Source organism: Myotis yumanensis, unplaced genomic scaffold (genome assembly GCF_028538775.1).
Source record: "Myotis yumanensis isolate MYYU_CA2020_CCGP unplaced genomic scaffold, mMyoYum1.0.hap1 SCAF_1, whole genome shotgun sequence".
Taxonomy (NCBI): domain Eukaryota; kingdom Metazoa; phylum Chordata; class Mammalia; order Chiroptera; family Vespertilionidae; genus Myotis; species Myotis yumanensis.
Window position 1 is genome coordinate 191,721,532 of NW_027223752.1, and position 23,093 is coordinate 191,744,624.

The 23,093-nt window shown below is 45.9% G+C and overlaps 1 protein-coding gene across 1 annotated transcript in view; it reads left to right on the forward strand.

Annotated features, from left to right (window-relative positions):
- SCARB2 (scavenger receptor class B member 2) overlaps positions 1–23,093 on the forward strand; it is a 58,857-nt gene that overhangs the window by 17,354 nt on the left and 18,410 nt on the right. Inside the window, exons 2-5 of the mRNA XM_070394600.1 lie at positions 1,153–1,310; positions 11,516–11,663; positions 12,908–13,096; positions 19,581–19,672. Of these exons, the coding sequence (XP_070250701.1) occupies positions 1,153–1,310; positions 11,516–11,663; positions 12,908–13,096; positions 19,581–19,672 (587 nt within the window). The remainder of the gene's footprint in view (positions 1–1,152; positions 1,311–11,515; positions 11,664–12,907; positions 13,097–19,580; positions 19,673–23,093) is intronic.

Genomic DNA, 23,093 nt, shown 5'->3' on the forward strand with positions numbered 1-23,093 from the left:
TGGGACATTGGTCATAGTGGACTATAGTCCTGACCTCATTTAACCGTACCTTTCTCTTTAAAAACTCTACTTCCAAATATAGTCTCATTCTGAGGTTAGGGGGATATAATTCAGCTTATAACACATGGTAAGAGTGGAAAACGAAGGAAGGATTGTAGACAAAAAATACCCCAGCCACTTCACCTCAAGAGCTCAGCTTCCTCATCTTTAAAACGGGGTCAGCATCTCTGTGCTATGGGCTTGTTGGGGATTGAAAGACCCTGGTGGTGCCCACCCTGTGTGGCTCAGTGGTTGAGTGTCAACCCAAGAGGTCACCTGTTTGATTTCCCGTCAGGGCACATGGCCGTAGTGTGGGCTCAATCCCCAGTAGGGGGTGTGCAGGAGGCACCCGATCGATGTTTCTTCTCATCAATGTTTCTATCTGTCTCCCTCTCCCTTCCTCTCTCTATAAAATCAATAAAAATATTTTTTAAATCCCTGGTGGTGATGTTGGGATATGTGTGGTTCTCCCTCAAATGGAAGGACCACAGTTAGCCTTCCTGGGTCTGCCTCCCTGTTCTTGTCTTTCATGGGGAGACTGGGAGTAACGGGGATTCTCAGAACGGCCTGCCTTCCACCGCAGCTGCAGGGAAAGGGGAATCTTTGTAACCCAGCCAATAGGACCTTTTGGGCACCTTCTTTAGCAGAGTTAAAGCTAGTGTTAATCAATTAAAGAGAGAAATTGCTTTTCTGTCCACTTCAGTTTTGTTTTATGCCCATCTCATATTGTTGTCTGTGTTGTAATTCCTACTTTTTGATCCCATTTCCAATGTGTAAAATTGGTTAACTTGTAAATATCTTTTATGACGAATTCAATTATAATAAACTGTTGTGGTTGTTGAAAATAAAATTATGGCCTTCGTAACACATCCATGAGCCATGGCTCCAGCAACCTTTCCCGCCAATATTTTTGAAGACCTTTGATGCTTTCACAGGGCTCTGAGCCTCCTATGGGCGTAAGGCATGATCCTGCTCTCCAGGGACTGCAGTTGAATGCCTGTGAGAAAAACAAGCGAGTCAGGAGGTCAGCGCCGGAGGGTCCCTCGCTCTGCCCCTGCGTTCACAGCCAGCGGCCTTGCACTCTGCCAATCTCCTTTTGGGTTTCTCTCCTAGAATATTGTGCTGAGGAATGGGTCCGAGGCCTTCGACTCCTGGAAGCAGCCCCCTGTGCCTGTGTACATCCAGTTCTATTTCTTCAATGTCACCAATCCAGAGGAGATCCTCGGAGGGGAGATCCCGCGATTGGAAGAAGTGGGGCCGTACACCTACAGGTGAGTCCTGGCCGCCTCCCTGCTGTCCTGGCAACACGGAGCACCCCCACCATGGCCCAAGTCCTCGGTTTTTCCCCCAGTGACCTCTGGGTGCTGTGCGGGAGCGCGGGCTTTGACCCCATCAGTGTGAGCTCGCTTTGTGGCCTGGAGCCGTCCCAGCCTGTTATGTTTAAATGCAGCTGCTTCTTGCCCTAGCCGGCTTGGCTCAGTGGAGAGAGCATCGGCCTGCGGATGGAAGGGTCCCTGGTTCGATTCCGGCCAAGGGCACATGCCTGGGTTGCGGGCTCCGTCCCCAGTGTGGGGTGTGCAGGAGGCAGCCAATCAATGATTCTCTCTCATCATTGATGTTTCTATCTCTCTCCTTCTCCCTTCCTCTCTGAAATCAATAAAGAAATATAAAAAATAAAAAATAAATGCAGCTGCTTCTTCCTGGGGTGGCAGCAGGAGATTATTGAGCCCTGCAGTGCTGCTCCGCAGCCCCACCCTTTAAGGTCACCATGTGATTGTCTTTGGTCACCCCTAGAACCTTCCCCTACTTCCCTCCCCGCTCGTAGACCAGTTCCTAAAATGCGTTGTTCTGCAGAAAAGCCTACTAGTCTCCCACTCGCCCCTTTCCCACCCTCCTGGGTCCGGGAGACAACAGTGGCAGTGTGGGTTAGAGTCTCTGGGGATTAGGAGAATTGCTTTAACATGGTTTTTTGTTTGTTTGTTTTAATATATTTTTTTATTGATTTCAGAGAGGAAGGAAGAGAGAGAGAGAGAGAGAAACATCAATGATGAGAGAGAATCATTGATTGGCTGCCTCCTGCACGTCCCACACTGGGATTGAGCTCACAACCCGGGCATGGGTCCTGACCGGGAATCAAACTGTGATCTCCTGGTTCATGGATCTACACTCAACCACTGAACCACACGGGCCAGGCTTTCATTGGTTTTTTTTTCCAAAAGTTAGAAGAGGGAGGCACTCGGGGGCCTTATGGTCAGAGCATTTTTCCTACTACAGTATTCCTCCTCCCACAAGACAGTAGGCCCCCCACCCCACCCCACAGTAATCTTTCCTGTAAAGTTCCTCCTTAACAAGTTTTAAAACAAAATAGTAGAGGGAAGTCGATGGCAAGATCTTTCTTCTTCTGCAAAGTGCTAAAAATTCCTCACAATTCTGTCGTAATCGATTGCACAATAAATGTTTGTGACTGATTCACTTAGTCTGAATGAGTCAGTCAGATTCTCAAGTGCCGGAATTCACAGATGAAAATCTCTGAATTGCCTGTTTTGGATCCGGCCTCTGCCACTTACTAGTTCTCTGTGCCTGGGTTTCCTTATCTATAAAGTGGAGATAAAGCTAGGACCTCCACCACAGGCTTGTTAGGGTTCCATGGGGTAATGAGTCAGTATTTACAAAATGCTTAGACTAGTGCGAGCCCATACAGCCCATAATCAGAGTTTGCTATTATTGTCTTGGTCTGTGTACGTCAATGTACAGAATTGTAAAGATGAGCTCTGTTGTTATATAAAACAATTTTTAAAAAACAGGTCTTTATTTTATTTCTTTTTTTAAATCCTCACCTGAGGATATGTTTTTATTGATTTTTAAGAGAGAGAGAGAGAGAGAGAGAGAGAGAGAGAGAGACATGGATCTGTTGCCTCCAGAATGCAACCTGGCCGGGGATCAAACCTGCAACCTAGGTATGTGCCCTGACCAGAATCAAACCCGCAACCTTTTGGTGCACGGGAGGATGCTCCAACCAACTGAGCCACCCAGCCAGGGATCAGATCTTTATTTTAAAAAGCATTTTTCAATGTGTTTTTTATGCCTCTGGTGTTTCTCCCGCCCTGGTCTCTTCCCTCCCCTCCCCTCCCCTCCCCTCCCCTCCCCTCTCCTCCTCTTCCTTTCCCTGGGTCCTAGTGACTCTCCCTGTGCCATGTCCCGGCCTGAGCATCTGGCTCCTTCTGTATATTTAGCCCCTTGATTTTATTTTATTTGATTATTTAATTTTAATTTATTTTTGGCACTTTCAACCTAGAATTTTTTGCTCTAACCAGAGCTACCCAACAGAAATGTAACATGAGCCAAGTATATCGTTTAACATCTTCTAGTAGCCACACTTATAAAAGTAAAAAGAGGTAGGAGAAATTAAATTTAATATTTTATTTACCCCAGTACCACCCAACATAGTATCATTTCAACATGGAATCAATAGTCAGAATCATTACTACACAGTACATGCTTTTTTTCCTGGTAAGTCTTTGAAATCCCTCGTGTGTTTTATAGCAAACCTAATTTTGAACTAGCCGCATTCAGGTGTGTAGCAGCCACGTGTGGCTTGTGGCTTCCATATTGGACACCGAGTTCTAGCCAGACTCCACTTGTAAGGCCCACGCTCCCGGCCAGTGTGCACTCTGTTCTCTCTGTCAGGAATGAACTCAGCACTGCACCTCTCCACGCCGACGCAGCTTCCCCCTGCGACTTGCCCTGCCTTTGGATGCACTCTCCCTAGTGTGTGTCTATTAGACACAGACTAGGTGCATTTTAACCACTGGTTTGTCTATCTGTCTTTCTTCCCAATATACTGGAAGCTCCATGAGGGGCAGGAACCAAGCCCCTTAACTCTGAACATCTAGTGTAGTGAACACTGGTGGAATACTGAATGAAACGTCCTCCTCCATGGTTTAAATCATAGGAAGTATAAGAGGAGAAATTGTTTCAATCCATAGCACACACAAACGGCTCATCTGGAACCACAGGACTGCACCAGGGGAACCCAGGCGCCAAGGGTAGGTTCAGGAGAGGGTAGGTTTAAAAGGGTCCTGAAAATGAACCCCTTTCTTTGGGAATGGACGCTCACATGTTCAGTACAAACTGCAGTGTTCCTACAGGTGTCGAGTGGGTTGTGAGACCAGGGATTTGTAGAAAAGTGTGGCTTTTTAGGGCGACTTACAGCCCCTCTGGCAGGCCTTTTACACTCATCTAGTGCAGGGGTGTGGAACCTTTTTTCTGCCAAGGGCCCTTCCAGGCTCAAACAAAATTATCAACCTAAAGATTAGCCTGCTATATTTGGTCAAAGATCTAGTTAGCTCACCCCTAATGCCTTGGCAGGACCAGGCCAAATGACCAAATGATTTCAGGGCCCTTATACAGCCCATGGGGCCAGACCTTCCCCACCCCTGATCTAGTGGATGTGCTTTTTCTCACCCATGACCTAATTGTGCTTTTGTTCAGCTAGATCACATACAGAGTATTCCAGTGGCTCCTGCCCCAGTGTTTAATAGTTCCATGGTGTCCCTCCCAGCTGAGTCAGCTGACACTGTCCATTGTGTGCAAAGAGTCCTGGGGCACAAAGAAGGGCAAGGCACGCTGGCCCCTAATTGGGTAGTGCAGTGGTCGGCAAACCGCGGCTCGAGAGCCACATGCGGCTCTTTGGCCCCTTGAGCGCGGCTCTTCCACAAAATACCACGTGCGGCGCGCGCACACGTATAGTGCGATTGAAACTTCATGGCCCATGAGCAGAAGTCGGTTTTCGGAAAGGAGATAGACAAAACAAGTATACAAGACGAGTGTGGATGGGAGCGTTGGAAGGGGTCGACCTCAGCGAACGTACCTCAATCAGATTGAGTATGTTTTTAGCAAAGGCTAGCTTAGGAGTACCCTAATTAGGTTAATAACATTGTACCTACCTATATAGTTTAAGTTTAAAAAATTTGGCTCTCAAAAGAAATTTCCATCGTTGTACTGTTGATATTTGGCTCTGTTGACTAATGAGTTTGCCGACCACTGGGGTAGTGGGTTGGCCCGGGGGAAAAGGGGGCAGTTTCTGAGAGAGGGAGAGCCACGTGGGCTGTTGGGGGACTGATTAATTTGACACGATGTACAGTGGCATGTTTTACATATGGATGAGTTCAGAATATTAATGTTTTGCAAAAAGATGGTGGGACTTCCACATGAAGATAAAAACCAGTCACTCTGATTTAAGTAATGCAGTGTATAGTAAAGGTTTTTTTTAAAAAAAAATTTTAATGAAAGTATAGTTGGCATACAATGTTAATTAGTTTCAGGTGTACAACATAGTGATTTGACATTTATATACCTTACTAGAGGCCCGGTGCACGCACTCGGGGGTTGGGGGGTGGGGTCCCCTCAGCCCGGCCTGCGCCCATTTGCAGTCCAGGACTCCTTGGGGAATGTCCACCTGTCGACTTAGGCCCACTCCCCGGGGGGTCAGGCCTAAGCTTGCAGTCAGACATCCTTCTGGCAGCCAGGGAACCCTCGGGAGATATCCAACTAAAGGCTTAGGCCCCCAAGGGAGCTGTGATGAGGAAGCTGGGGTGACAGAGGAGCCACACTGTCCCGCCCCGCGGTCCTGGGTCAGGTTGCAAATGGGATGCCCAGGTAGGCAGGCCGATTGCTGCTTCCCTGTCCGGCCGCCCCAAGTCGGGTCGCACACGGGACACCCGCCGCCCCAGGTCGCAGATAGCAGGCCCGGATGGCAGCAGGACAGGTGGGATAGTGCCTGCAGTATGCAAATTAGCCGCCATCTTTGTTGGCGGTTAATTTGCATATCGTGCTGATTAGCCAATGGGAGGCATAGTGAAGGTACGGTCAATTACCATGTTTGTCTATTATTAGATAGGATGATCTTTTCATCACACTAAGTCTAGTTACCATCTATCACCGTGCAAAGTCATGGGAGTATTATTGACTATATTCCCTATATGATGTACATTACATTCTGTGCCTTATGTATCTTATAGCTGGAATTTTGTACCTCTTCTTCCATGTCAACTTTTTTACCTGTCCCCCACTCCCACCCCTCTGACAGCCATCAATTTGTTCTCTGTTTCTATAAGTCTGTTTCTGTTTGTTTACTTGTTTTGTTTTTTTCAGATCCCACATACAAGTGAAATCATATGGTATTTGTCTTTTTCTGTTTGACATATTTCACTTAGCTTAATACCCCCTATGATTTCACTTGTATGGTTATTGTTTCCACTATTAAAATATTTTCTAAACCTGGCTCACTCTTCTCTGATACCACTTCTTTTTCAAAACAGAAACAGTGTCTTTAGATAAGTTTCTAAAAAAATCTTTGAACTGCTCGAAAGTAAGAACAGTAGAAAAAGATTCCCCCCACCTTTCCCTGCACCAACGGTGAGGGCCAGGCACTGTGAGTTCCAAATGCACTGGTTGTCCTGAGTGACTTGCGGGCGCTGGCCAGGGGGTCCAGGTACCGCCGCGAGGACGGAGGACCGTTTCCGGCTTCGGGAGTGAAGATGCTTCTTGCCCACACCCAACAGATGTGGACACACCCTCCCCGCCCCACCTGCGCTTTTTCTCAGCACCCAGCTCTGAGCTCTCGGTGTTCAGCCCCTCACGTAGTGGGCCCGGCAGTGGTAACAGGAAGTTAAACCCTGTGCTGCTCAGTGCCCTCCCTGAGGCCTGCTTCCCGCCTCTGCCCTTGCTTCCTGGTCATGCATCCACCCTGTGACTTCACTTCTCCATCCACTCTCTGGTCAGCTCAGCCGTGCCCCACGCTGCAGGCCACTCATCCTCCCCCAGGACCCGTTTCCTCACCCTCCACTGCCCAGCGGGGCCTGTGCTCTCTGCTGTGCTGCCTGCCTGGAAGCCCCTCCAGCCTCCCAACCGGGGGGAGCCTGCTCCTTCCAGAACCAGCCCCACCGTGTCCCTGCACAGCACCTTCCTCAGGACTCCCATCCCAGTGGCTCCTCCTCTCTCCCCTGGGTGTCCCGCCGGCACCTGGAGGGCAGCTGTGGAACACAGTTCAGGTGCGAGGTAGCTGCTCCAGGTGTGAGGTAGCTGCTCCAGGTGTGAGGTAGCTGCTCCAGGTGCGAGGTAGCTGTTCCAGGTGTGAGGTAGCTGCTCCAGGTGTGAGGTAGCTGTTCCAGGTGTGAGGTAGCTGCTCCAGGTGTGAGGTAGATGTTCCAGGTGTGAGGTAGCTGTTCCAGGTGTGAGGTAGACGTTCCAGGTGTGAGGTAGCTGCTCCAGGTGTGAGGTAGCTGTTCCAGGTGTGAGGTAGCTGCTCCAGGTGTGAGGTAGCTGCTCCAGGTGTAAGGTAGACGTTCCAGGTGTGAGGTAGCCCTTCCAGGTGTGAGGTAGCTGCTCCAGGTGTGAGGTAGCTGTTCCAGGTGTGAGGTAGACGTTCCAGGTGTGAGGTAGACGTTCCAGGTGTGAGGTAGACGTTCCAGGTGTGAGGTAGCTGTTCCAGGTGTGAGATAGCTGCTTCAGGTGTGAGGTAGCTGCTCCAGGTGTGAGGTAGACGTTCCAGGTGTGAGGTAGCTGTTCCAGGTGTGAGGTAGACGTTCCAGGTGTGAGGTAGCTGCTCCAGGTGTGAGGTAGCTGCTCCAGGTGTGAGGTAGCTGCTCCAGGTGTAAGGTAGACGTTCCAGGTGTGAGGTAGCCCTTCCAGGTGTGAGGTAGCTGCTCCAGGTGTGAGGTAGCTGTTCCAGGTGTGAGGTAGACGTTCCAGGTGTGAGGTAGACGTTCCAGGTGTGAGGTAGCTGTTCCAGGTGTGAGATAGCTGCTTCAGGTGTGAGGTAGCTGCTCCAGGTGTGAGGTAGACGTTCCAGGTGTGAGGTAGCTGTTCCAGGTGTGAGGTAGACGTTCCAGGTGTGAGGTAGCTGCTCCAGGTGTGAGGTAGCTGCTCCAGGTGTGAGGTAGCTGTTCCAGGTGTGAGGTAGCTGTTCCAGGTGTGAGATAGCTGCTCCAGGTGTGAGGTAGCTGGTTAGGTGGAAGTCTCTGTGCTGCACCAGGTTCTTTGAGGACAGGAACCAGGTCTTAACATCTCTCCATCTCCAGAGCTTAGTGCAAGCCCTCACACATAATGTTACCAGCTACTTGTTTCCTAAGCTCTTAGTATGTGCCAGGCAGTGTTCTAAATGGATGACAAGCTTATGCGAATTTAATTCTCACCACAATCCTATAAGGAAGGTACATTCTTATCTCCACTTGCCTACGAGGAGGCCCCTCCACCCTCCACAAGCCTACAAGGAAGGTACGTTATTGCCCCAGGAAACTGAGGCATGGAAGCAATGAGTAACTTCTCCTTAGTCACAGAGCTGGTAACGGGTGAAGCCAGAATGGAATGCGGAGCCTGGCAGTCAGATCTTAACCCACACTTTGCCCACTGTTGCCAGTCACTTCTGAGTGATTCTCAGCAGAGAGCACTGGGTGAATGAAGAACTACAGTGATGGAAGATAAGGATTATATGATAGTACCAGAGGCCCAGTGCACGAATTCGTGCACCAGTGGGGTCCCTCGGCCTGGCCTGCGGGATCGGGCTGAAACTGGCTCTCCAACATCCCCCGAGAGGTCCAGGATTGTGAGAGGGCGCAGGCCAGGCCGAGGGACCCACTGGTGCATGATTGGGGCCGGGGAGGGACCAAGGGAGGGCTCCAGGGCATGTCCGGCCCATCTCCCTTAGTCCCAATTGGCTGGACCCCAGCAGCAAGCTAACTTACCAGTCAGAGCATCTTCCCCCTGGTGGTCAGTGCATGTCATAGCAACTGGTCGACCAGTTGACTGTCTGCCCCCTGGTGGTCAGTGCATGTCATACCGAGCAGTTGAGCAGCCTTAGCATATCATTAGCATATTACACTTTGATTGGTTGAATTGCCGACCAGACAACCGGACACTTAGCATATTAGGCTTTTATTATATAGGATTGTATATACCTAACTTATCCAAATCTCCTATGTATTGCACAGTTAGATGTTAATTTTCCAACTAATTAAAATGATTCCTTTTGGTTTCCTTACTTCAGGCTATGGTTTTCCTTCTGGGCTGATGAGACCTTACTGAAACATTCAGGAGTTTTGAAAATAATTTTTTTTATTTAAAAAAGTTAAAGAACTTTAAAAAAATGATTTAAAATGAAATATCTCTAACATCACCCAGGTCTTTTCCTGCCTGATGGAGTGTAACCCAACCTTTTCTTAGTGACTGGGGCCACCAGGGTGAATAACAAATATTAAGCTGCCATCTGAGCCTGGGGTGTCGTGGGCCTTCAACACCAGGATTTATTGGCATCTGCTAGGTACCAGGGACCATACCAGGCACTTCGAAATATGGTTTCTTAATTAATTGTCGAGGCCAAAGATTTGCTTTGCCTTAAAAAACAAAACAAAAATGCTTTTGTTTCTATTTCTAGAAGCTTCTTTGGTCTTGGCAGACACTGTAAAGCAGTGATTGTTCACCTCTTGCTCTCAGTCCGCTGTTCCCTAGAAGGCCGCCCTGCTCTGGTGGACTCTGGCTGACCAGCCAGGTAACCAGACTTGCTGGCATTTTGGCCTCCCGAGGGGGCCGCCGTGATGGGAGCGCTTGGGTTTCCTCAGACTGTGCTCCTCGGACTACATGACTACCTGTTGTTCTGAGAGGGAGGCCCCTCGCCACCTCTCTCCTTGGCTTCCTCGGCCTCTGCCGAGCGGGAGGCCGCCTCTGACCGCCGGACACCGTCTCCTTCGGTTAGACCCCTCTGCAAAAGCCGCGAGTCAGGCATGCCTTAGGGGGCTGGAGGCTGAGGGGAAGTCGTGTGGTTAGTTGTGAGTGACCTGTCATGTTCCCTTGGTGCCTGCCAAGTGAATTCAATATTTTTGTGGTTTGGGAATCCATGGCTTTGACTTTTTAAAATGTACTGAGAAACCCAGTGAATGACAACAAGGCTTAAAGTGACTGGGGCCCCCACGCTCAGGTTCCCTTTAAAACATCAGGTTCTTACAGGGTGAGCTGTAAAGAAAACCTTTCAAAGTCCCCCCAGAGTCAGTGCGCATAGATAAACAAATGATGCAGGCTCTAGGGTTGGGATTGCTCAGGCCACTAGGTTCATGACCCAGGGCTCAGTGAAAAAAAAAAAAAAAAAAAGGCTTTAGCAAGGTCATCAGTGTTCGTCATTAGTTAGAAAACTCGGCAGAGTTGATCCCTGGGGTTTTGGCCGGGATGTTGAATCCCAGGCCCGGCTTTCTTTGTGTGCAAACTGGTGTTCACCCTGGGGTTATTTTTTCTACGTCTCGTTTCTTAGTGGTCAGCCAGGCCAGTGTGGGGTCCTGCGCCCTGGTTATAAGTGGTTGCACCCTGAGAAGCCCTTCCCTCTTCCCCTTGGCTGCAGGGAGGCTCTGGGATGGGAAGGAGTGGAGAGGAATCCCCTCTGCAGGCACCAGGGATTTGCCTTTGAAATTTCCTCTTCGCCTCCAGTTGCTAACCAGTCCCTTTGCATTAACTTCTCTGTAGAGTCAAGGAAACCTGGGATGTGAAGTCAGGGGACCAGGGTTCTCAGCCTTGTCCTGCCACCTCCTGGTTAATCCTGGGCTAGTTACTTTATCCGAATCTCCCTTTTCTCATCTATAGAAAGACTGGGCAATGGGGAAGAAAGGCAGGGTCCAGGGCAACCGAATCTCTGGCGCACAAGGCTCCTCGCTCGTGTGCGCCCCCTGGAGGAAGCCGGTATTTCGACCGTGCAGCGGTTCTCAACCTGTGGGTCGCAAACAATGAAAATACATCCTGCATATCAGATATTTACGTTACGATTCATAACAGCAGCAAAATTACAGTTATGAAGTAGCAACGAAAATAATTTTATGGTTGGGGGTCACCACCACATGAGGAACTGTATTAAAGGGTCGCGGCATCAGGAAGGTTGAGAACCACTGAGAGGCTCTGGGCTCAGGAGTCAAGGACAAAGGGAAAAGAATTGGTTGAGCTCAGGTCCCACGCCCCCGACTAGTGCAGGAGAGGAAAAAAAACCAGGGTCTGGCCAGAAAAAAACAGGGCAGTGCATGTCTAGCAATCAAAATCCCACTTAGCTATGCGCTAAGTGCAGATTGCACAAGTGTTTTAACAGGACGGCCTCTATCAGATTTTGTATGTATTCCTCGTGAATATATTTTGGGAACAAACCATAACCCAGAGTTCTTTGGCTTTGATGCCCTCGTCAAGGTGACCCGTGACCATTGCGTTTTCCAAATTGTGGAGGAAAAGAATGGAAATGACAGATTTTTGAGAAGACTCGATCCTGGGCCTCACTTCCTCACTGTATAAAACTGGAGCTTTCATCTCCAGTTTTCACGGTGTCAGTACTGGCATGCAGTCTCTCTCTGTAATGGTTATACTGGAAATAGCTTTGATACTGAAAGAAGGGGGACATACTGCGTTTTAAAGTAGTGACTGTTTTCAAACAAAATCTATTTCTTTCTTTTAGGGAAATCAGAAACAAAGCGGATATTCAATTTGGCGAAAATGGAACAACCATATCTGCAGTTAGCAACAAGGCCTATGTTTTTGTACAAAACCTATCTGTTGGAGACGCTAAAAGTGACTTAATTAGAACACTTAATATTCCTGCAGTGGTAAGTTAGCATTTTAAGTACCATTATTATGGATTTTAGAAGAAAGGTAAAAGCTAACTTAAGGCTATTATGGCTTTATGTTTAGGAGCTAAGTTATGTTAAAAAATTTATACATATATAAAAAGAAAAATATGTTTTCCCTTGCCTTTCTTTAAAGTTTATCTTAGACAGTTTTCTGAGGTCTTTCAAACAAGGTCTTTTCAAATAGTGACGGAAGGCAAATTTTAGAATTTCTTTTCACAATTTCTTGCTGTGTGTTCAGGATCAGCACTTATATAATTATGTCTCTAGGGTTTTTTTTAAGTAGTTAATAATTTTTTAAAATGTATTTATTGATTTCAGAGAGAGGAAGGGAGAGAAAGAGATAGAAACATCAATGAGAGAGAATCATTGATTGGCTGCGTCCTGCACGCCCCCTCCTGGGGATTGAGCCTGCAACCGGGGCATGTTCCCTGACCTGGAATCAAACTGTGACCTCTTGGTTCACAGGTTGATGCTCAAACACTGAGCCATACCGGCTGGGCAAGTAGCTAATAATTTTCAAAATATTTATTTGCCCCTTGTTTTGGTTCAGAAACTCTAGCCATAGAATTTGCCTACCACTTCTTAATTTAGATTTCTGCCTAGGATTTTTAAGTTCTCAAAATACCTATTGGCTTTTTTCCCCCATTCCAAATAATAGGGACTGGTTTGTTGATTACAGCCTGGAGAGATTTCAATGGGCTCTGATTATAATGGCAATTCCATCTCATAACAATACACTTGACACCCAGGAAACGTTCCTGTTCGCCTACACTAACCCCCTCTGAGACTCCCACACTAACTTCTAGGTGACCGCTCATGGTGGACCCAGGGCCTAGAAAACTGCATCCCAGATCTGGCCCTGCCCTGCCCCTAGTGGAGTTTATAATGAGGGCCCCAGCCTCTGTGCCCCAACAGGAGGAAGATGGCGCCACCTTGTGGCCAAAGATGCCAATGTACTTACAAGAGCTTTTCCCTTTCCTCCCGCTGTGCGGGGATAACAGGGTGGCCATGGGGATGTTGAGATCACAGTTAGAAATGTTAACCCTGAGAAAGGGTAGTAACGGAGGAGTTTTATTCCTGTACACAGAGCCAGAGAGGAGTCCATTGGCTAATTTTCCAGCTATTTAATTCCAACCTTTAAGTTTCCAGCTCCCTTTGCTGAAGGCTCAGTAGGAGAGTGGGTGGGTATGCTGTTCTCTGAATTTGCCTGTGCTTCTCAGACTGCCATGGAATGGGCGCAGGAAGGCGTCATCCAGAGGATCATCCACGCCCTGATAAAGGCCTACCAGCAGACGTTCTTTGTGACGCGCACGGTCCACGATTTGCTCTGGGGCTACAAAGATGAGCTCATGTCCCTCATCCACCCTTTCAAACCTGAAGTCCCTCCCTATTTTGGCTTGTATTATGGGGTAAGTGGAATTTTTTTCTGAGCCTCTTTGTTCAGCTGAGGGGGTACCCCAAGCCAGATTTCATCCTCACTCTGAGTTTCTCCTAGGAGACCAAAATTGCCCGGAATTCTAGATGTCTTGTACAGTATGTAAAAAGTAAGAACATGTTTTAGTCAGGGTGGGGGGCGGGGGAGGGACACTTCTCCCACGATGTGCTGCCAGTGCTGACTGTGAATGAGTGTAACTGTGAAAATATAGGGTGTCCCCCCCAAAATGTATGCACACTTTGAATAATTATTAATTCCAATATTTCTTTCTTTTTAGATTTAAAACATTGGAATTAATAATTATTCAAAGTGTGTATGCATTTTTGGGGACACCCTGTACATAGTGTGGCTGAGCCATCCATCAGGTGCGATCTTTCAAGCCATCATACAATTCAGTGTTCAATGCCAAGTCTCATTTTGATGGTTTGGGCCTCTACAAGCCCTCTACCATCACCCAGATTCCGTGGATTTCCCACATTCAGAAAAAAACACACACACAAAAACAACTTAGAATCAGAGGGCCTAGATTTGCATTTTGACTTCTTCATTTAATAGGTATGGGACTTTTCTGAGCCTCAGTTTCATCATTCCTAGCTTGAGGCTAGCCGTACCCACACTTCAAAGGTTGGTTTGAAATGGCTAAGTAAGAAGTCCATAAAAGTGCTTTTCAAACTATGAGTTCATTGCAATACATACTTCAGGGATCATTATTTATTTATTTATTTGTTAATCCTCACCTTAGGATATTTTTTCCATTGCTTTTTCAGAGAGAGAGGAAGAGAGGCAGGAAGGGGAGAGAGAGAAAGAAACATCGATGTGAGACACATCGACTGGTTGCCTCCCGCATGCACCCCGACTGGGGTTGAGGGGGAGGGCTGGGAATGAACTGCAACCCAGGTACGTGCTCTTGACCAGGAATCGAACCTGCGACCATTCGGTGAGTGGGCCAACACTCACCACCGAACACACCAGCCATGGCAGGAACCATTATTCTTTTTCCCCTTCATGACTGGCTCAAAAAAATGACCCTGAATTAATATGAATGACTGGTATATGTTTTTGTTCTGGAGCCAAGTAAACTCTCTGTAGTGTTGTTGGAAAAAAAGAAAAAGAAAAGAAGAAAAAAAGACAGTGTTTTTGTTTAGTTTTTCATCTGCTCTGGCCAAATACTAACTCTTTAGCCAAAAGCACAGAAGTTCGTTCAGTGACCTGGATAGTCTGTGAAGTTCTGCATCCTCCCAGTCCTGGCCTCAAGCCTTTCCTCAATCCTAGGGTTTCTGCCAGCATTTGCCTCTGATACCCTAGGCCTGTATGCCTGTTCACCTGCTCACCCTTAGTTAGCACCAACAAACACTTTTCCTTCAAAGACTTCAATTCAGAAACAACAAACAATTAGTTGGGGGAGGTCCGGGAAGGGGGCGGAGTGTGAAAATGAATAGGATAAGGTGAATTCACAGAGCTCCTGAGAAACAGGGAAATGGCTAACTATCAGATACTCTTGTTTGCTTATTGCAAGGCCAATCAGCATCTCTGTACCTGCTGATTTTAGGGTACCTCTGTTCTTCTTGATATAAGAGAGTTCGGGCACCTCCCACTGGGTGTGTACTCTCTGATGTACAAAACTCTAGTTGCTGGAAAGTATCTTTGAGAAGTCAGGCAGCCTAGCCAATTCCACCGGGGGGATGGCATGCTGGTGGTATGAATGCTGTAGTGATATCCTCAGAACATTTCTCAACCTCCTGCAGTCATGTGTTCCTTACATCCAACTCACACCCCTACCACAATAACACAAAACCTAGTTATCCTTGCTTGTCCTCAGATAAAAGTCCTAGTGAGAGACAGGGAAGCATCACATTCAGTGTGTGATTCTTGGGCAGGTAACAGCTGGGGAGAACCCTTTTTGAGTTACTCTGAAACATTTGAACACTTAACCACATGGCCACATCTGAGTTAGGTGGAGGAGTTCAAGACGCAACATACATGCATTTTTTAAGCTGGTAGTTCAGCATTTTTTGTACATGGGGTATTTGAATTTTCAACCAAGTTATAATGTTCACACCGCTGCTCTTAAAGAAGAGTCCTGCCTCATTTCTTAAAGTCACGTAAAATTTCATACATGGAACATGACATGGCCCGGATGTATATGGACCATGTTGATATATTAACATAGTTGGCAAAATAAAGTTAAGTGACAAAAAAGACCCAAGTAGGCAAAACAAAACAAAACAAAACAAAACATGAAAAGAGAATTCACAAAGGTTGTGCACGCTTTCTAAGGTATATAGCTGAAGGATAGGAAAAAAGAGTTCAACCTCAGTGAATACAGAAATGCAGAAAGAAGCAAGAAACCATTGGGGCGGGGGTGGGGGGGTGGGGAGGTGGGGTGGGGTTGTTCCTCCAGTTAGCAAAGTTTAACAAAAGCCATTTGGGGAACTAAACTGATTTATGCTGCTACTTCCACCACTTCCCAGCTGGGTGACCTTGAGCAACTTGATAATATGTATCAAAAGGCTTAAAAATGTTCCTGTTCTTTTATCTAGTAATTTCACTTTTAGCAGTCTGTTTAGAAAACTAAAGTACTGAAAATTTTGTTAGGCATAAATATACTCATACAACATTATTTATAGTAGCAAAAAACCTCAAAACTAAATATCCCATACTAGGAGAGTGGTTAAGTAAATTATTTTCACAAAATGTCATGAGTCATTAAATTATATCTATAAAGAATTTTGATAACATGGGAAATAAGTTTTATGCTTAAGTAAAAAATATGCATATATATATGTACAATTGTAGATATGTATAAAAATAAATGTACATATTACATATATTACATATAAATATATCTTAGTTCTATAAACATATCTTGTGTAGAAAAAAGACTGAAAACAGGCCAAATACTAATTGCAGTTCCTATTAGTTGAGAGGATGATGAATAATTGGTATATTTTTATACATCATTCTGTATTTTCTAATAAGAATTATTACTTTTATAACCAGAATATTCTATTATGTTTATAGTCAGAACAAACCCCCATTTTAAAAAGAAAGCAGGACACGAGTACTAGGCCTCAGTTTATTAACCCCAAAACCATCTGTGTTAAGACCCTAAAAATATATCTAGGACAAAACTTGAAACATAGCTTAGGGCAATGGAAATAGAATAGTCTGGTTATTTTATTATTCTTGATATACAATAAAGTGCCTGCCACATAATGAGCATTTAATAGTAAAAATTTAAAAGAACAAAACAATTATAATAATAATTTTAGGAGACGTGCACCATGAGGGCAGCGACTTCTGTGTTTTGTTCACTGATCCAGCTCAAGCACCTAGAATACTTCTACCATTTAAAGTGTACAATTTAGTGGTTATTAGTATATTCACAAGATTTTGCCATCATCACCACTTTCTAATTCTAGAACATTTCTATCATCCTCTCCACAAAAACCACATTCCCATTAGCAGTCACTTCCACTTCCCCTCCTAGCCCCTAGCAACCACTTTCTGTCTTTCTGGATTTGCCTATGAATCTGTAGATTTTTTTTTTTTAGAAGTTCAATGGTTGGCATCGTTTCTTGTTTCCTTTTTTGGTTTTGTAAAGAAAAATAAGGTTTTGTGGGGTTTGTTTTTGAAACAAAACATAAGCCCCCTCCCTGCCCAGCCTGCCTCCTACCCCTGTGAGGTGCTGGATCGCCTAGTCCTGAGTGAAGGGCAGGCTGGCCTGGGCCACAGAGGAGAGGAGAGGAGAGGAGAGAAGAGAGGGAAGAGGGGGCTGGAGGGGAGGGGAGAAAGGGGAGGAGAGTAGGTTCTCCATGTGGGAGCTTCCTCAGAGCCAGAGAGGAAGGGGATTTGGGACTGCAGTGTGGCTTTATTAGGCAAAAAATAAAATTAAAATCTTGACACTCATGTGCACAATACAAATGGAGGCCAAGGGGCACCACTTCTGAGTTGGAACCATCTCTGGCAGTTAGACGTTCATATGCAGGTTGGACATTCATATAAATGGAGTCATACAATATAGGATCTTTGCTCTGGCTTCTTTTATTTACTACTAGAGGCCCGGTACACAAAAATTTGTGCACTGGTGCAGGGGGTCCCTCAGCCCGGCCTGTGCCCTCTCACAGTCTGGGACCCCTTGGAGGATATCCACCTGCTGGCTTAGGCCCACTCCCTGGGGGGATCGGGCCTAAGCTGGCAATCAGACATCCCTCTGGCAACCCAGCAGCCCTCGGGGGATGTCCACTTGCCAGCGGGGAGCAGGCCTAAGCTGCAGTCGGACATCCTTAGTGCTGCTGAGGAGGTGGGAGAGGCTCCCACCATCACCACTGTACTGGCAGCCGTCAGCCTCGCTTGTGGCTGAGCAGAGCTCCCCCTGTGGGGGTGCACTGACCACTAGGGGACAGCTCCTGCATTGAGCATCTGCCCCCTGGTGGTCAATGTATGTCATAGTGACCAGTCATTCCCAGTTGTTCTGCTGTTAGGGTCAATTTGCATATTACCCTTTTATTATATAGGATAGAGGCCTGGTGCATGGGTGGGGGCTGGCTGGTTTGCCCTGAAGGGTGTCCCGGATCAGGGTGGGGGTCCTGCTGGGGTGCCTGGCCAGCCTGGGTGAGGGGCTGATGGCTGTTTGCAGGCTGGTCACACCCCCTTCAGGGTGGGAGTCCCCACTGGGGTGCCTGGCCACCATGGGTAAGGGGCTGATGGCTGTTTTCAGGCTGGCTACACCCCCTTCAGGGTGGGGGTCCCCACTGGGGTGCCTGGCCAGCCTGGGTGAGGGGCTGATGGCTGTTTGCAGGCTGGTCAAGCCACCCCCCCAGTGGGGACCCTCACCCCATGGAGGTTTGGCCAGCCTGGGTGAGGGGCTGATGGCTGTTTGCAGGTTGGTCACACCCCCTTCAGGGTGGGGGTCCCCACTGGGGTGCCTGGCCACCCTGGGTGAGGGGCTGATGGCTGTTTGCAGGCTGATCAAGCCCCCCCCAGTGGGAACCCTCACCCCATTGGAGGTTTGGCCAACTTGGGTGAGGGGCTGATGGCTGTTTGCAGGCTAGTCACACCCCCTTTAGGGTGGGGGTTCCCCACTGGGATACCTGTCCAGCCTGGGTGAGGGGCTGAGGGCCGTATTCAGGCTGGCCAAGCCCCCCGGTGACGGAAGCTCCTAGCCTCTCTTTTTTTTCTTTTTTCTTTTTTATTCTGGGATTTATTTACCTTCTATCATTAAAACTTTGTAGCCTTGAGTGGAGCTCAGAGTCGGCCATGGCAGGTGAGAAGCTTGGCTTCCTCCATCACTGGGCAACCAAGCCTCCTGCTTGCTCCAGCTCCGTGGCTGCCGGCCGCCATCTTGGTTGGGTTAATTTGCATATAGTCGCTCTGATTGGCTGGTGGGCATGGCTTAAGGCGTAGCAAAGGTACAGTCAATTTGCATGTTTATCTTTTATTAGTGTAGATAAAGTTTACAAGGTCCATCCATGTTGTAACATGTATCAGCACTTCATTCCTTTTTATGGCCAAGTAATAGTCTATTATATGGATATATCACACTTTGTTTATCCATACAGCAGTTAATGGATATTTGGGTTATTTTTACTTTTTGGCTATTGTGAATTATGCTGCTATGAACATTTGTATACAAGTTTTTTATGAACATTGAATACGTACCTTGGGTACATACATAGGAGTGGGATTTGGGGGGTCGTATAGTAATTCTGTGTTCGGTAGTTCCTCACTCTATTCTCTAGTTCTGGTTCAGTCTCATGTAGCAATTAGGCTCAACTAGGGCAGTTTCATGAAGATTAAATTTGTTAGTTATTGTATCAGTCAGGGTTCTCCAGAGGAAGAGAATCAAAGGGAGATATATATCTATTTCTATATCTATATTTAGAGAGATTTATTAACCGTTTGAGTCCCAAGCATGCGATCGCGCTGCTTGGTATTTCTCGACATAAAATAAAACAAGCGCTATCACGCTGTTTGGGTCTTTTCGTACTCATTTAGAGAAAGCGCGGTTGCGCTGTTTGGGATTCTTCGACAGTGTTTTTTCAATACCCACTGGGACTCAAATGAATCGTATGTTTTCTCAACATAAAATCTCAGCAGCGCCATCGCGCTGCTTGGGACTCAAACGGTTAATCCTCACCCAAGGATATTTTCCCACTGATTTTTAGAGAGAGTGGAAGGGAGAGGAGAGAGAGAGAGAGAGAGAGAGAGAGAGAGAGAGAGAGAGAGAGAGACATCTATGTGAGAGAGACACATCGATTGGTTGCCTCCTTCACTTGCCCAGACTGGGGCCAGGGATCAAACCTGCAACCTCGGTACATGCCCTTGACGGGGAATTGAACCTGTAACCCTTCATCTAGACTAGTGTTTAACCAAACAGCTGGGCACCATAGCCCATCCAAGTTGACACAAAGTTAACCATCATGTTACTTTAAATGATCATATTCACTTATTTTCAGAAAAATGGGACTAATGATGGAGACTATGTTTTTCTAACTGGAGAAGACAATTACCTTAACTTTTCAAAGATTGTGGAATGGAATGGAAAAACGTAAGTCTAATGATACATCAGCATAATTATTTTTCAATTTTTATTTATACTGAATGTCCACTTCCATATTATTTCAAAAAAATGTTTTAACACTGTCATTTTGGGGATGGAAAACCTATAAGTATGCAAAATATACTTACAAGTATTATTTTAAAAATCAAGATTGGGATAATGCACTTGACAAATTGAATGTTGATGGTTGAATATCACTCTTCCACTTGGGAGTCATGTGCAGCTGCAGCACCAATACTTTTCAAACCACTGCTTGTTTTGTGGGGAATGGAAGACGTTCTCTTTTTAATTTAATTTAATGATTGTGGATTGTTTGTGTTATTTTTTAAATTTTTATTAATTTTTAAAACTCTCAACTGAGGATATATTTATTGGTTTTAGAGAGAGAGAGGAATGGGGAGGAAAGAAGGAGGGGGGCGAGAGAGAGAGAGAGAGAGAGAGAGAGAGAGAGAGAGAGAGAGATCCATGGGAGTGAAACACATCAATAGGTTGCCTCCTGTACCCGCCCTGAATGGGGAGGGAATCCACAACCTAGGTATGTGCCCTGACCAGGAATCAAACCCACCACCTTTTGGTATACGGGACGATGCTCCAACCAACTGAGCCATCCGACCGGGGCTGTGTTATTTTTTTAAAAGATGAAATACATTCGAGTTCAGGATGATAGTATTTCAAAAATATGTTTATTTTAATATTTATAACATAAATTACTTCTACAAAGGAGCTAAAGCTACCTATAAAACAAGATAATTGTTTAAAGTTAGAGAAATTAGAAACCTTTGAAAGAAAACAAGGCTATTCTTCAGGGACTGAGGTAAGAGGGTTTCTGTTCTTGAACTTTCAATTTATTTCTAAGCTTCCCAGAAATACAGGCAAAAAAACTGGTATGGAATATAGGAAAACTCTCAGTAGTATCTTCATAACTTTTCTGTAAATATCAGACTGTTTTTAAATAAAAAGTTAATTTAAATTTAAAAAATCACGTACATAAACATATTTGTAAGCATGCGCGCTCGCACACACACACAAATATACAAGACCCCTGAAAGAATATGTAAGAAACTGGCAACAGTGACTTACCGAGGGGAACTGGGCTGGAAGGGAAATTTACTAGTAAACAGGATGTAGCTGGTTTTTGTTTTAAACCCATTCTGTATTTTTTTCAGTCTTATAATAAAATAGTTTAATCCTTTTATATGTGTGTTATAATTACGGATACATATATGGTATAATGTTATCTTATTTAGTATATTTGGACTTATTTTTTCTTGTTTATGACTATCCTATCCTTAGATTTTTATGATTCAGATAACAATATTTTTCTAACAAAATCTAAAGCTATGTATTGTCTTTTTTCTCCTTCCAAATAGGACAATAACTTTACTCATTTCTTAAACACACACACACACACACACACACACATACACATTTTATTATTCTTGTCTATGACTTATTTTACCTTCTTAAGGAGGCAAATATAATTAAAAAGTTCATTTTTATGGTAAATACATAATTAATTGCCAACATCTTTTATTTGCCTCATTTTTTTTTCCTTCTCATATATTCCTCTGGGTTTAGTTTTCTTGCTGAAGAGTATCCATTCATACAGTGGTGCCCAACCAGAGGCAGTTTTGCCCCCTCCGGGGACATTTGGTCATGTCTGGACACATGTTTGGTTGTCACAACTGGGAGGTGCTACTGGAATCTACTGGTAGAAACCTGGGATGTTGCTAAACATCCTACAATGTACAGGCTCAAAACATCAATAGGGTTAATAGGTTGAGAAACCCTGCATCAGTAGTTCTTTAACCGTTTGAGTCCCAAGCAGCGCGATTGCGCTGCTGAGATTTTATGTCGAGAAAACATACGATTCGTTTGAGTCCCAGGGGGTATTGAAAAAACACTGTCAAAGAATCCCAAACAGCGCAACCGCGCTTTCTCTAAATGAGTACGAAAAGACCCAAACAGCGTGATAGCGCTTGTTTTATTTTATGTCGAGAAATACCAAGCAGCGCGATCGCATGCTTGGGACTCAAACAGTTAAGAAAGGATCTGTGGGTGGTAAACTTTCTTAGACTTCACATATTTTAAATGTCCAAATTTCACTCTCAGTTTTAAATGACTAGTTAGGTATAGAATTCTAGGTCGACAGTTCAAAATTATGAAGATATTACTCCATTGACTTTTTTTTTAAATATTTTTATTGATTTTTTACAGAGAGGAGGGAGAGAGATAGAGAGTCAGAAACATCGATGAGAGAGAAACATTGATCAGCTGCCTCCTGCACATCTCCCACTGGGGATGTGCCCGCAACCCAGGTACATGCCCTCGGCCAGAATCGAACCTGGGACCCTTCAGTCCGCAGGCCGACGCTCCATCCACTGAGCCAAACCGGTTTCGGCTCCATTGACTTTTGATGAGTCTTTCCTTGGTCTTTTGTACTTTTACTACAACATGTCCAGATTTAAATTTATTTGTATTCATCCTGTTTGGCCCTTGGGACATACTTTCAATGCAAGGCCTCATGTCTTTCTTAAATTTTGAAAAACTTTCAGAAATTATCTCTTCACTTACTGCTTCTCTGTAATTTGCTCTATTTTCTCCCTCCCCCCAAAAGAAAAAAAAAACTATTAAACATTTATTGGAGCTTCTCCATCTATTCTCTGTATCTTAAACCTCTCATTTTTAACTTTTCTGACCTTATCTACACTAATAAAAGAGAAACATGGTAATTGGCGTATGACCGCTACCCTTCCCATTGGCTAATCAGCGTATCCTTATGCAAATTAACTGTCAGCCAAGATGGCGGCCGGCAGCCATGCACTGAAGTGAGCAGGGAGGCTTGCTTCCTCCAGGGACTGCAGACTCCAACGTTCCCCGCCTCACTTGCCGGCCTCTCAATTGCAACTCTAAGCAACTATTACTATGTTGCAAATAAGAAGCTAAACAAAACCGGCTTTCAGTCAGCCCCGGACCACAACATTGTATCCATGTTTTCAGCAGCGAGGCCTCAGAGCTAAAGCTGGCCCAGAATAAAAAAAAAGAAAAAGAAAACAAGGAGCGGTTGGGAGCTTTTAGTCAACTGACAGTGGGAAAACAGCCCTCAGCCCCTCAGCCAGCCTGGCCAGGCACCCCAGTGGGGACCCCCACCCTGATCCAGGACACCCTTCAGGGCAAACCAGCCGGCCCCTACCCGTGCACCAGGCCTCTATCCTATATGGTAAAAGGGTAATATGCCTCCCGGCACCGGGATCAGCGGAGCAGCGAGGCTCCCGGCACCGGGATCAGCGTGACAGGGGGCAGCGCCCAAACCCCCTGATCAGCCCTGCTCTGTGCCTGATAGGGGGGGAGCTCCCCAATCCCCCGATTGCCCTGCGGCTCTGTGTGACAGGGTGCAGCGCACCAACCC